The sequence below is a fragment of the Polypterus senegalus genome, chromosome 17 (assembly GCF_016835505.1).
Source record: "Polypterus senegalus isolate Bchr_013 chromosome 17, ASM1683550v1, whole genome shotgun sequence".
NCBI lineage: Eukaryota > Metazoa > Chordata > Cladistia > Polypteriformes > Polypteridae > Polypterus > Polypterus senegalus.
Genome location: NC_053170.1, coordinates 61,137,544 through 61,152,919, shown reverse-complemented (window position 1 = coordinate 61,152,919; position 15,376 = coordinate 61,137,544). Strand labels below are relative to the sequence as shown.

Genomic DNA, 15,376 nt, shown 5'->3' with positions numbered 1-15,376 from the left:
TTACTGCATTAAGACTTGTTATGCTTGTTTTGGACACATCTTTAACACCATCACCTGGGTTTATTATCTGGGGATATCATCTTAATGCACTAAAATTGATGAAGATTATATGTATGTATGTATGTATATATATATATATATATATATATATATATATATATATATATATATATATATATATATAAGTGCAAAATTCTTTTCTTTCTTTTTCCTCTTTTAAAGACTATATTGGTAACAGATATCTCTATCTTTTAACCTTAAAGCGCCACTGCATGGGGGCTTGATGTGCTTTGGACGTGCTCTGTCTCTGGGTATGTCAGAGGACTGGGACTGCATGAAGTGGGTTTTAGCCTCACCTGGGGAGGCAAAAAGGGAGGGTGGGGGTTAAGGGGAAGAGAAAGAGAGCAGGCTTGATCTATAATCTAATCTATCATCTCAATCTTTATAATTATAACTATCAACGTAATAATAAGCTGCATGGCAACAACTCTTGGGGAATAGGAAATTAAGACCTAAACTATTTCACTTCCAGTTAAGACTATAATATGACACCAAAAACTCAGAATCAGTGTCTCCATGATGGGACAGTTAACTTCGTAAGCTGGAATGTTAAAGGCCTGAATCACGAATTAAAGAGAAAGAAAGTACTTTCTCACCTAACAGGTCTAAATGCTAAAATAGTATTTTTACAGGAAACCCACTTACTAAGTAAGGATCAGTTCCGCTGCAAAAGACTGGACTGGCCAAATGTTCCATTCTAGTTTTACAAAGAAAACTAGAGGGGTGGGAATTCTCATACATAGAACAGTACCATTTGTAGCATCAGATGTAGTATTGGATCCTGAAGGGAGATATGTGATGGTCATGGGAGACTTATCTAACTGTAAAATGATTTTGATAAATGTTTATGCACCTAATGTTGATGATAAGGAATTTATACAAAATTTATTTGCATCCATTCCCAATCTGAACACTCATAAACTTATAATGGCTGGGGACTTTAATTGTGTTCTAAATCCACTTTTAGATAAGACTTCCTTCCACAGGGGAACGCAACTAACACCGCAAAGATAATTACAAAGTTTATAACTGATCACAACTTATCAGATCCCTGGAGGTTTTAAACCCAAATTCAAGAACATATTCTTTCTACTCACCAGTACATCATTGCTACTCAAGGATTGATTACTTCTTTATAGATAATAACTTCTTGCCTAAGATTAAATCTTGTAAATACGATGCTATTGTTATTTCAGACCATGCTCCGATGATCTTGGAGCTGAAATTACTAAGCCCCATACACTCACCCCAAGAGATGGCGTCTCAATCCGCTTCTATTAGCTGACGAGAATTGTGCTGAATTTATATCCAAACAAATTGAATTCTTTCTAGAGACAAATACATCCCCTGAGATCTCTGCAGGAATACTCTGGGAAACTCTTAAGGCCTTCTTAAGAGGACAGATTATCTCATATCTTTCCCACAGAAATAAATCCGAGCGAAGAAAGTAGCAGAGATAAAAAGCGAAATTACTAAAATAGATGAAGAACATGCCAGACTACCAAGCGAGACTCTACATAAGAGGAGGCAGGCTCTACATTCAGAATTAAACCTCTTGACAACTAAAGAAACCGAACAACTAATTTACAAATCCAGACATCATTATTATGAACATGGAGAGAAGCTAATAAGCTTTTAGCGCAACAAATTCACAAGCAAGAAGTGCATAGCAATCTCGGTAATTACTAACACGAATGGAGATAAAATCATGAACACAAAAATATAATGTACACTTTTAGAGACTACTATAAATCCCTATATACTACTGAGTTTAAAGAAGACAATATACAATCTAATGCATTTCTGGATAAATTACAGATACCACAAATTGACGCTATTAGTGTGGAGGAGCTCGATAAACCTCTGTCATTATCAGAATTACTGGATGCTATAAAGTCACTCCAAGGTGGAAAAGCAGCAGGCCCTGATGGCTACCCTGCAGAGTTTTACAAGAAATTCTCCGCTCAGCTAGCTCCCTCCTATTAGCAACATTTACAGAAGCCAGAGATAACCAATCTCTTCCACAAACCTTTCGCCAAGCACTAATCACTGTCTTTCCAAAACAAAATAAGGACTTATTACAATGTGCATCATACAGACCAATTTCACTTCTGAATAACGACGTTAAAATACTCTCTAAAATCATAGCTAGAAGGATGGAGAAAGTGCTCCCCTCAATAATATCACAAGACCAAACTGGATTTATTAGGGGCCGACACTTATCTTCAAATCTTCGACGCCTGTTTAATGTAATATACTCACCAACTAAATCAAACACCCCAGAAATATTATTATCATTGGATGCAGAAAAAGCATTCGACATGATTGAATGGAAATACCTTTTACTATTTTGGAGAAGTTTGGGTTTGGCCCGAACATTTGTGCATGGATTAAATTACTGTATACTAACCCAGAAGCTTCAGTTTGCATCAATAACATTTGCTCAGACTACTTTAAACTAGAGCGTGGCACAAGACAAGGATGCCCTTTGTCACCACTGCTGTTTGCAATTGCCATTGAACCACTGGCAATACATTGTCGAAATACTGATCAGATAAAGGGGATTAGCAGAGAAGGACTGGAACAGAAAATCTCATTATATGCAGATGACATGGTACTGTATATATCGGACCCAGAAAATTCTGTGCCTGCAGTCTTAGCAGCACTCACAGAATTTCAAAAGCTCTCTGGTCTCAGAATTAATCTGAATAAAAGTGTACTCTTTCCGGTGAATTCAAGCATATAATATTAGATTAGACACCCTTCCTTTTATCATTGCAGAACAGTTTAAATACCTCGGGGTAAACATCACAAGTAAACATAAAGCTCTTTATCAACAAAATTTCGTCTCTGTATGGAAAAAATTAAACAAGACTTGCATAGATGGTCAACCCTTCATCTCACACTAGCTGGAAGAATTAACACTGTTAAGATGAATATTCTTCCTAAGCTGCTTTTCTTATTTCAAAACATACCAATATACATTAATAAATCGTTCTTTAAGCAATTAGATTCAACAATAACCTCATTTATTTGGAATTCTAAACATCCACGCATCAAAAGAGCGACCCTACAAAGACAAAAGGCAGAAGGCGGCATGGCTCTACCTAACTTCCAGTTTTATTACTGGGCAAATATACAGTCGATAAGAACCTGGACACAAATAGAAGAACATACACAGGCATGGACCGCAATAGAAGTAAAATCCTGCAGTACTTCTTTGTATTCCTTGCTTTGTGCTCCAATAAACACACGCTATCGGCAATACACTAATAACCCAATTGTGCTCCACTCACTTAGAATCTGGAACCAATGTAGAAAGCATTTTAAGACGGAGAAGCTTCTTTCTGTGGCACCCTGCAAAAGAACCACCTCTTTCAACCCTCACAAACATATGCAGTTTTAATATCTGGAAAAATTTGGAATTAACTTGCTTAGAGATCTTTATATAGACAACGTCTTTGCATCCTATGAACAATTACATTCCAAATTTAACATTCCAGCTACAAATTTCTTTCACTATCTTCAAATCAGGAACTTTGTTAAACAGAACCTTCCAGATTTTCCTCATCTTGCACCCTCATCCACGCTGGAAAAATTATTGCTCAATTTCAAGGAGTTAGACTCCATCTCTACAATATATAAAATCCTTTTACAATCCCTTCCTTTCAAAGATCCAAGAGGACACTGGGAAAATGACCTCTCAATTAATATATCAGAAAAGGAGTGGAAAGTAGCAATGCAGAGAATTCACTCAAGCTCCATATGCGCAAAGCATACAATTATACAACTCAAAATTATATATCGAGCACATCTGTCTCACTAAAACTCTCAAAATGTTTCCAGGGCATGATCCAACCTGCGAACGTTGCAACCAAGCCCCAGCCTCACTAGGTCACATGTTCTGGGCCTGCTCCAAATTAACATTATTCTGGACAAAAATTTTTAATTACCTCTCAGACAGTCTTGGACTCACAATCCCTCCTAACCCATTAACAGCTGTGTTTGGGGTTCTTCCAGAGGGTCTTAAAGTGGAGAAAGACAAACAAACTGTGATTGCATTCACTACACTGTTGGCACGCAGACTTATTCTGATAAACTGGAAGAACCCAAACTCTCCTCTTTTAAGTCAGTGGGAAACTGATGTGTTATATTATTTAAAATTGGAAAAAATCAAATACTCAGTTAGAGGATCTGTGCAGACTTTTTTCAAAACATGGCAGGATCTAATCAGTAATATTTTGAAATGATTTTATAAAGCACAGAGAATTTGTTGATTTAGGTATTTTTAAAAGCCTTAAATTTTACACCGTTTGGCTTGCTCTCTCTCTCAAGGGTGGGGATCGATCTGTTCTTAGCATAATTCTTTTTTTTTTTTTGTAAAACTTGATTGCTATGTATTGATTGTAATAAAATTAATAAATAAAAAAAAAATATTACTTTGTACAGTTGTTAAAAAGCATAAGCTTTGACAAACTTGAAATCTCCAATAAACTACGTACATTTATTCAACATTTTATAAAATAAACACTACGTCTGAAAACTTTTCAGTTTTACGATTTCAGGACATAGAAGCCACTATGTTAAGAATATTACGGCTTTTTGAGGGTATTCGATTCGGTGCTGTTATTAATTAACACTAACTGGACATTAGCGCAAACAAAAGGGCTGAAGAAATTTGAAGCTTTAAATTAATCTCAGATAATAAACAGATAATTCATTTTATATATTTTTTTGCATATTGTATACCAATATATTGTATTTGTCTGGATCAAACACAGCCTCAGGTACATGTTAGTCATATGGTGGTGGTGGTGTTATTTTTCTGCACTTTAATGATTGAAGAATGTTTAACATTGTGTTATATTGTGTTATTGTTGCAGTGCTACACAATGTTGGGTGGGGGGAGCACACTGAAGACCTTTCTTATTTGTTATTTCTAATTTATGTTATTGCCTGCTCATGGTGCTTAATTTTATGTAAACAAATCTCAGTTTATTTGTTAAATTATTTTTCTGAATTTTAGGTTTTATTCTATATATTATTTAACTATGGGGCTTTGCCCCCCCTGCTCGTTTCGCTCGCCAGCCCTTGGGCCTGTGCTACGCGCTGGCCTCTTTGTGGTTCAGCTGCACACATTTGGGGATGTGAATATACAATTTAAACAGATTGTTATTTTCATGGGAATTGTTACATATGCATAATAGAACTAACAATTTTACATTACGGTGAGTAATAAACCATATTAAAAAAATAGTAAAACATAATAATTTGAAAGTAAATCATTTTTTCTGTTGCGTTAGAGTTATTTGTTGCGTAATACGGTTTTGTTCTGTTTGACTTTGAAATTAACATACAAACACTTTTTAAACTTACACTTTTACTGTAAAACTTAAGTAAAAACTATTTTTTTAATTACATTTTCGTCAATATCACATTGAATTTTGATTCTGTGTTTGGACTTTCATTGTGACAATGCAACATATAACTGCCCATAATTGAATTTTGTTTCTTTATCTCTATTAAATAAAATTACTTTTTTGAATGTTTGGCTCTGAGATTTGGCAATTGTCTTTGCAAAAGCTATTCTAATGGGAAACTGTAAATGTTTTAATACGAATGGCATATCACGATCTCCTTTGTTGTCTAATGTTATCCATGGAAGTTGTACTACATTGCCTTTCTTAGGTTCATCCTTCTTTCTACAGTAATTTGTGCGATGGAATACCGGACGGTGTTAACGGTTGTAGATATTCTTCGGGATGATGTAATTTGATGTTTTCATCATCTGCACGGTCACCACCAACTGTTTCAGCATAGTCTAGTGATACGCATTTAACCAATTTGCCGTGTGACCGATCATCATTTTTGGGGTTAATTTGTTCGACTTTATCGTTGTCCGTGTGCTCATTTTTTCTGTTGATAACCCTTCGTGATGAAATTCTTCAAGAAGATTTGGACATAACCTGTCTTCTTTAATTGGGAACCTAAAGTGAGGAAAGCGTTAAAATTTATAAGAGCTGAGAGTGCAGGAACTGTGTCTGTCAAAAGCATTCACACGAATGAGAAGTGAGAGTACCATGTGCGTCGTTGAATATGGTTGAGAGGTTGTTAAAAATCATCCATAACACTGAAAAAAATTGAGATTTTTGTTTGTTTTTTTGCCCATATTGCCCAGCCCTATGTGGTGCATATTGAACTAGAATGCACTAGATGAAGTAGTTGCTCTGATCGATTGGCAGCAGATCTAAATCATCTGATTTTTCACTAAAAAAAGATTTGCTCGATGATCAATAAATTGGCTTATCACAAAAACTGAGTTTTTTTAGCCCCTGTTTTTCCAGGCTTTTTTAAAATTTATTTGACCAAAATGTTTATTTTTTTAAATTTCTAAAGTAGAAAAAAAATTATACCTCAGTCTGTTCAGTTTTGGCTTTCTTATTGTTTATTTACTGCACTTTTTGATGTGCTTGTGTCAGATGTGAACAAATTTAAAATGGCAAATAATAAGTAAATATTACTTGTTTTTCAATACATTCATTTGTGTTTTAAAAATTGCCATTACCTGCTGCTTACTAGTCACTGAAAATGTCTGACTCAGCTAAATTAGTTTAAAAATTGCCATTACCTGCTGCTTAATAGTCACTGAAAATGTCTGGCTCAGCCAAATTTGTAATTGAATACCCCTGGTGTTTGTTTAGTGATTGGAGATAACAATAACATTGTACTTAAAAGATTTGATAGTGGGCAATAAATTGTTATTGATACAGATATAATCAATTCTTGAGTAAGTATGAAAGTACTGGTGAGAAGGAATAATTTCTTTAATTTGAATTTAAGAATCCCCTTGGGTCTGATAGGTTATGATTCATAAAACCTGTTACAAACTGTGTGATTGTCTTTGCTGTGTTAGATATTACTGCCACTGTAGTTGATGATCTATCTGGGTCTGAATTTAAAACACAATTAAAGACTTCAGCCATTATAATTTTATGAGTGCTCATATTGCACATTGATGCAAATATATTTTTATATGTATATAATGCTTGTTGGTTGCATAAATATTTATAAAAACTACTTTAGATTTAAATAAATTACCCGGAACCATGACAAAGCACCCTTCAGGATCACGATGTGTATAGTATAGGTCAAAGAAGGTTGTGGCAGAGCTTTATAACACACTAGTGTGGTCTCATCTTGAGTACTGTGTACAGTTTTGGTCTGTGTGCTACAATAAGACATAGAATCGCTAGAGAAAGTGCAGAAAAGAGTCTAGTTTAATTCCAGGACTGCAGGGGGTTAGTTGTGAGGAAAGATTAAAAGAGCTGAAGCCTTTCCGGAGGAGTGAAACCTTTATATTCGTCAAAAATTTTAATCTCCAGTTTTTGACAAATTTCGATGTTTTAGGGTCCCAGATACCAAAAACATTGATATCTCGATGACAGGTGTATGACTTTTGAAGACAGTCTAGAGCTAAAATGGCTGCATAGTCAAATACCAAACTCAGAACTTACGCCTGTTATGAGGTGACGATGTGCTGATTAGTTTTTGAGCCAAATGTACAAGAGAAAGAGGCACTCTAGAGGAACCCTCAAATATTTTAATTCTGTAATTGTGAATTCTTCTTGTCAATTTCTATTGTAATTATGATCAGAAAAATCAGTTTCAGAGCGGTAAATAATTACTGAAATGTTATAAAACAGTTTGGGTAACTTGGTTCCTAAGGCTCAAAACCTACTGATGCTCCATTCCTTCACAGAATTCTGTTCAACAATGTAATTATGCCCTGATCAGACATTCTGGCTTGCCCAGTGAAGTGTCTACATGAATATTACCTTTTTAAGCTGAGACTTTAATATATCTGACTAGCCTTCTAAAACACGACACATTTTTTTTTTGTAAAGGACTGTTCTCTTCACAACCTTGTAGGTGCCACACATATTGGCAAAGTGATTAGAAAAGTGTGCCTAGCTTTGAAGCAGCCGGTGTGTCAACGAGGAACCCCACAGAGTAGCAAGTAGGATACATACATTTAAACAGCTATGACATTTTTCAGCTATAATAGCTAATGACAGACTTATTGGTGGAACAAGCCACCCAGCTTCAACTCTTTTTTGAAGTCTATCACCTCTTTTTAAAATTCTCCTAATATGCTTTTTGATGATTCCGTTCTGTAATGGAATAAGGCAATAATGATGTTTCTGCATTATATTTTAGAACAGTAGCATGCTGGCTTTTACAAATGAAGTGCAAGTGTACACATCAGTACAAATATTAATATGTACCCTTATCCATTCTTAAAATACCAACAGATATTGAGGCCAAATATCTGGGGTCTCAGGTTTGAACAGGGTTTATTACCATGGGTACTCCTGGGTACTACAAGTCTTCTGTTGCAAATATATATATATGAAAGCAATTAACATTTGCTTTCCTTTGACCTGTAATTTTGGGTTGATGCAAAGAAAATACACTCTGAACTAACAGCCTGCTTTAACCTCCTGATGTTTATTCCTGGAGAAAACAAAGTAAACACATTGAAGTTTTTTCAACAAGAAAAGATGTTATGTCTAACAGAAGATTCTAAATACCAGTACTTCAACATAAATACAGTAGGAAGGGTTTATCTAGCATTTAATACTGTACTGATGCAGATTTAGTGCACTTTAATCAACTTTTATATGATGTGTCATTTTCTTTCCATAGTTAAGATGGTTAGAAATTTCACTTTAATGTAATCTGTGCATTTTAATTGAATTACATTATTTTATGGGTGCCCCATGATTTTATTTGTAGTCACATATGACCAACAAAATCTTAGTACAAGAAAATATTGTTTTTTTTTTTTTGTTTTTACTTTTTAGTGCCTTTTTGAGTAAAAGCATGTCGCTTTTTATTTTTTTTAATTTTTTTTCAATATTCATTCTTTCATTCCATATCTCCACCAGCTTTCATATTAAATAGTAACTGGAGCTGATACTGGAATAGACATTTTTAAAACTGAACCTATTAAGACTTGTAAAGGTGTGTGTGCTAAACTAATGCTCAGCTTGATCCAGGGTATAAAGGATACACTATGTTTGGAAAGACAAAGTTTTTTTTTTTTTTAATATAAACACTAGCAATGTATTCATGTTGATATATTTTTTTTAATTAGGTTCGGATTGCTTTGCAGTTAGAAGATGGATCAAGACTACAGGGTTCCTTTTTATGCGGACAGACACTCTGGGATCTTATTGATTATTTTCCACATACAAGGCAAGTGAAACTACTTCATTTTACTGATTTTCATTAAATTTCATTTGAATAAAATATCACTTTCTTTGTCCTCAGAGGGAAATGTTTTTTTTTTTTTTATATATATATATATATATATATATATATATATATATATATATATATATATATATATTCAGAAGCTCAGTTAGTTAAATTAAGTGCTAATGGATAGGTGGTCAGAGGTTTACTTCATCTACTGCCAATATTTTATGGGCACAAGTAATATCTGGAGAGCTCAAACAATCACAGTCACATGAATTGAGACTGTTCTCACAAAAGCTGATTGAATGGGGCAGCACTGGATTTTGCAGCCACACAATTTACAGCTGCTGAGTCTCAAAAGCTGTGCTCCAAGCATTCAGCATTGCGGCGGCAGTGAGACTGACCTGAGCCATTGCATAGAGCTACACGCAATAAAAGGATGGCCAATAGTTCTATTTCTGTTTATTTTCCTACCTATGAAGAAATAGCTACTGCCACTAAAAGTAACTCCAAACGGCAAGGCATTGATGCCTAGACTGCCCTAACAAAAGAGACTTGCATCACATACAGTATATGTCATTGGTAGAACACACATTTAATATTATATAATAATTTTCTGCATTACTTTTTTTAATGTAATAAGCACGTGAACCTGCAGTTCACTGTAAGAGTGAACTTTAAACAGAAATGTGTTTTTTCTTTGGTAAATAATTGAAGAATTTCTGCACGTGTGCTTTATATCATCCATTGAACTGCAAAGTGTATGACTTATATTAACTCTGAGGTGTGCTTATTATTAGTTTTTTATGCGAGAGCATGAGCATTTAAATTTAACCTAATGGTTGCATGTCTAGAGCATTCCTCAGTAGAACACTGGCTCCAAGATGTGTAATTGCTGTTTTATATTGTATTGAAACTGAATTAGTGAAGTGTAATATTAATGCAAGTTGGTTTAATGCATATATGTGTGGGAAAATGGTATTCTGTAGAATTTCAATTGTCTATTGGAGTGCCTTAAAATATGAATATGTATTATGAGACAAGTACTATGTTAGAAAGTTAATAATATTCCTTGAATTTATTAATTCATTCGTTCATTCATTTTCCACTGATTTATCAAAGACTAGGTTTGGGGGCAACAGTCTTAGCAGTGAACACCAAATGTCCTAGTCCCTAGCCACACTTTCCAACTCATAGTGTGTTATCCCAAGGAGTTAACAAGCCATCTGGGAGATATAATCCTCCCAGTGAGCCCTGTGTCTTCCTTGCGGTCTCCTCCCAGCTAGTCAACAGGTAGGCATCCAGTAGGCATTCATATCAGATGCCAAAACCACCTCAGTTGGCTCCTCTCGATCTGCAAGATCACTGGCTCTACTCCAAGCCTTTCGCAGTTGTTGCCGCTTGTCACCCTGTCTCTAAGGGAGTGTCCAGCCACTCTGTGGAGAAAGCTCATTTTGGCTATCATTCTATCCGGAAACGCATTCTTGAGGGTAGAGATGTAGATTGGTAAATCTGGAGCTTCGACTTCTGACCTAGCTTCTTCTTCCATAAAACAGATTGGTATAGCAACTGCATACAGTGCATCCGGAAATTATGCACAGCGCATCACTTTTTCCACATTTTATGTTACAGCCTTATTCCAAAATGGATTAAATTAATTTTTTTCCTCAGAATTCTACACACAACCCCCCATAATGACAACTTGAAAATAGTTTACTTGAGGTTTTTGCAAATTTACTAAAAATAAAAAAAAAACAAGAAATCACATGTACGTAAGTATTCGCAGCCTTTGATCAATACTTTGTCGATGCACCTTTGGCAGCAATTATAGCCTCAAGTCTTTTTGAATATGATGCCACAACCTTGGTAAACCTATCCTTGGCCAGTTTCGCCCATTCCTCTTTGCAGCACCTCTCAAGCTCCATCAGGTTGGATGAGAAGCGTCGGTGCACAGCCATTTTAAGATCTCTCCAGAAATGTTCAATCGGATTCAAGTCTGGGCTCTGGCTGGGTCACTCAAGGATATTTACAGAGTTGTCCTGAAGCCACTCCTTTGATATCTTGGCTGTGTGCTTAGGGTCATTGTCCTGCTGAAAGATGAACCATCGCCCCAGTCTTAAGTCAAGAGTGCTCTGGAGCAGGTGTTCATCCAGGATGTCTCTTTACATTGCTGCAGTCATCTTTCCCTTTATCCTGACTAGTCTCCCAGTTCCTGCTGCTGAAAAACATCCCCACAGCATGATGCTGCCACCACCATGCTTCACTGTAGGGATGGTATTGGCCTGGTGATGAGTAGTGCCTGGTTTATTCCAAACGTGACACCTAGCATTCACACCAAAGAGTTCAATCTTTGTCTCATCAGACCAGAGAATTTTGTTTCTCATGGTCTGAGAGTCCTTCAGGTGCTTTTTGGCAAACTCCAGGCAGGCTGCCATGTGCCTTTTACTAAGGAGTGGCTTCCGTCTGGCCACTCCACCATACAGGCCTTATTGGTGGATTGCTGAAGAGATGGTTGTTCTTCTGGAAGGTTCTCCTCTCTCCACAGAGGACCTCTGGAGCTCTGACAGAGTGACCATCGGGTTCTTGGTCACCTCCCTGACTAAGGCCCTTCTCCCCCGATCGCTCAGTTTAGATGACCAGCCAGCTCTAGGAAGAGTCCTTGTGGTTTTAAACTTCTTCCACTTAGAGATGATGGAGGCCACTGTGCTCATTGGGACCTTCATAGCAGCAAAAATTTTTCGGTAACCTTTCCCAGATTTGTGCCTCGAGACAATCCTGTCTTGGAGGTCTACAGACAATTCTTTTGACTTCATGCTTGGTTTGTGCTCTGACATGAACTGTCAACTGTGGGACCTTATATAGACAGGTGTGCGCTTTTCCAAATCATGTCCAATCAACTGAATTTTTCGCAGGTGGACTCCAATTAAGCTGCAGAAACATCTCAGGGATGATCAAGGGAAACAGGATGCACCTGAGCTCAATTTTGATCTTCATGACAAAGGCTGTGAATACTTATGTACATGTGCTTTCTCAATTTTTTTATTTTTAATAAATTTGCAAAAATCTCAAGTAAACTTTTTTTCAAGTTGTCATTATGGGGTGTTGTGTATAGAATTTTGAGGAAAAAAATTTATTTAATCCATTTTGGAATAAGGCTGTAACATAACAAAATGTTGAAAAAGTGATGCGCTGTAAATACTTTCCGGATGCACTGTAACTATGCTCTGTGCCCAATCCATCTATCAAATAGGACCAGAAAAGTTATTTAAACTCCTGTACTTGAGACAGTAACTTACCTCCCAGTCAGGGAGGACATTCCAACATTTTCCTATTGAGGAATATGACCACATATTTGAAGGTGCTGATCCTTCTACTGGCTGCTTCACACTCTGCCACAAACTGTCCCAATGCATCCTGGACTAAACAGCCCAATGAAGCCAACAGGACCACGACATCTGCAAAAAGCTGTGATGTAATTTTAAGGTTACCAAACTGGACACCTTCCCCTTCTTGCCTCCTCCTCAATATCCTATTTACTGTATGAAAGCCACAAACAGGATAGAAGATGAAGCACAGCCCTGGCGGTGTCCCTCACCCGCTGGAAAAAGTGGTGATATTTTTCTGAATATGCCGTCACAGCTGTCACTGTGATTATACAGACCGAATAGTTCTTAGTAGGGGCCCCAAAACCCCATACTCTCCCATATCCCTCTAGGAACAGTGTCATATGCTTTTTCTAAGTCCATAAAACACATGTAGTACACCGAATGGGGGTACTCTCATGCCCCTCCAGAATCCTCATGAAGGTAGATGGCCCACTGTTCCACGGCCTGAATGGAATCTACATTGCTCATCCTGACTCTGAGGTTCCACGACTGGGAAGAGTCTCATTTTTAGTACCCTGGCATAAGCCCTCCCAGGGAGGCTGAGTACTGTGATCCTCTGAAAGTTGGAGCATACCCTTCTGTCCCACTTTTTAACACTAGAATTACCCAAGCCTATGAGAAAACTCGTAAATCCAGCCCACCTTAAATCCATTCTCTCCTCTCCGTCACTGTCTTTTGTGCTGTAAATGTGTCGATTAACAGCAAGCAGCCTGGTATCCCATCCACCCGCCCACCAATGCAGTTCAATTCGCAAAGAAGTTTCTCAGTGCTCAGTGTTTTATCTTCGAGTGAAGTGTTGTAGCTTTATAGGGTAAAATAGTACATCATCATTTGGAATACATACATTTCATGTGTGTTCCATGTCAACAACAATCTATGTAAAACGTAGTTAAAACACGTTTTTCGTGTTTTAGTAATAATTTAAAAAATGTAGACATGAAATGTATAATGTGTGAAGCCTGAAGTACAAATATGAAATAAACACTTTCACAAAAGGTACTAGTATAACAAAACAAGTGCACTTTTATTCAAGAATTTAACCAAAGAAAAAAGAAAGAAGGTTACGGTAGGTGGTTGATACGACAGCTTGCGTGGTGCAATGCTAAGAAGTGTTGCCTTCCAATTAAAAGGTCATGGTTTTGATATTGGCTGCTTCCCAAATTTGCCATTTTCAGTAGTGAGCTGCTCTTATTGTTAATATCATTCAATAAAAGCACACATTTGATTTGCGCCTGTAAATTTAAAGTTAGGGTTTTTTTTCCAGTTTTATTCTCTTACTCATGTTCAAGCTCCCACACACCCACTTCCCACCTCCACCCCCCGGATCTGACGCCGTTTTCAGATAAAGACCTGGTATAACAAACAAACTTAATTTGTTATACCCCCTCATTATTTGAGAACCATGTCAGATTTTGTGCATGAACAAGACTGGGAAAACTGTGGACGTGGATGTGAGTGGTGTGCATGACTGACAATGACTGTGGATGTCAATTTGTTTTTATTCAGTTTTATTCTTGAGTGCTCCTGCTCACGCTGGATTAGTATGCACCTTCTGATCCATGAAGTCAAAGCCACGCAGACAAAAAAGAGACAGGTATATACGACATTTGGAGTAATACATTTTATGGCCTGTATTGTACATTTCGGAAAACATTGTTGCACTAATTAAACATTATATTCATTTGCATTCCTTCATGTGGTTGTAGTTAGTGACCGCGTTTGTTTTTTTCCTGATCTTGGCCAGTGTCCACATGTTGCTGCATGGTGGTATTTCTTTTGAACTCCAGGAGATGCAGAGGACAGAATAGTACAGAGGGGTCAGTTCCGCGCTAATTCTAAAATTAGAATATCATGACAAAGTTGATTTATTTCAGCAACTAGCAGAATACCCGCGCTTCGCAGCGGAGAAGTAGTGTGTTAAAGTAGTTATGAAAAAGAATAGGAAACATTTTAAAAATAATGTAAGATGATTGTTAATGTAATTGTTTTGTCATTGATACGAGTGTTGTCATATCTATATATCTATATCTATATCTATATCTATCTATCTATATATATATATATATATCTATATATATATATATATATATATATATATATATATATATATATATATATATATATATATATATATATATATATATATAAGCAAATACCAGCTTTGGCAGGAGAGAGTAAAAAGAAAAGGAAACATTTTAATAATAACGTAACATGATTGACAATGTAATTGTTTTGTCATTGTCATGAGTGTTGCTGGCATATATATATATATATATATATTTTTTATATATATATATATATATATATATTTTAGAGATATATTTAGATATATATATATATTTAGATAGAGATGGAGATATATAGAGATATATATATAGATATAGATATAGAGATATATATATAGATATAGATATAGATAGATAGATATATTTAGATAGAGATAGATAGATATATATATGTATATACACACAAACCGGATTGCAAAAAAGTTGGGACACTATACAAATCGTGAATAAAAACTAAATTCAATGATGTGGAGATGCCAACTTCTAATATTTTATTCAGAATAGAACATAAATCACGGAACAAAAGTTTAAACTGAGAAAATGTATCATTTTAAGGGAAAAATATGTTGATTCAGAATTTCATGGTGTCAACAAATCCCAAAA

The 15,376-nt window shown here is 36.0% G+C and overlaps 1 protein-coding gene across 1 annotated transcript in view; it reads left to right on the top strand.

The window, feature by feature from the left end:
- Positions 1-15,376, top strand: part of aspscr1 (ASPSCR1 tether for SLC2A4, UBX domain containing) — a 796,571-nt gene that overhangs the window by 106,083 nt on the left and 675,112 nt on the right. The window contains exon 4 of the mRNA XM_039739373.1: positions 9,218-9,318. Within this exon, the coding sequence (XP_039595307.1) occupies positions 9,218-9,318 (101 nt within the window). The remainder of the gene's footprint in view (positions 1-9,217; positions 9,319-15,376) is intronic.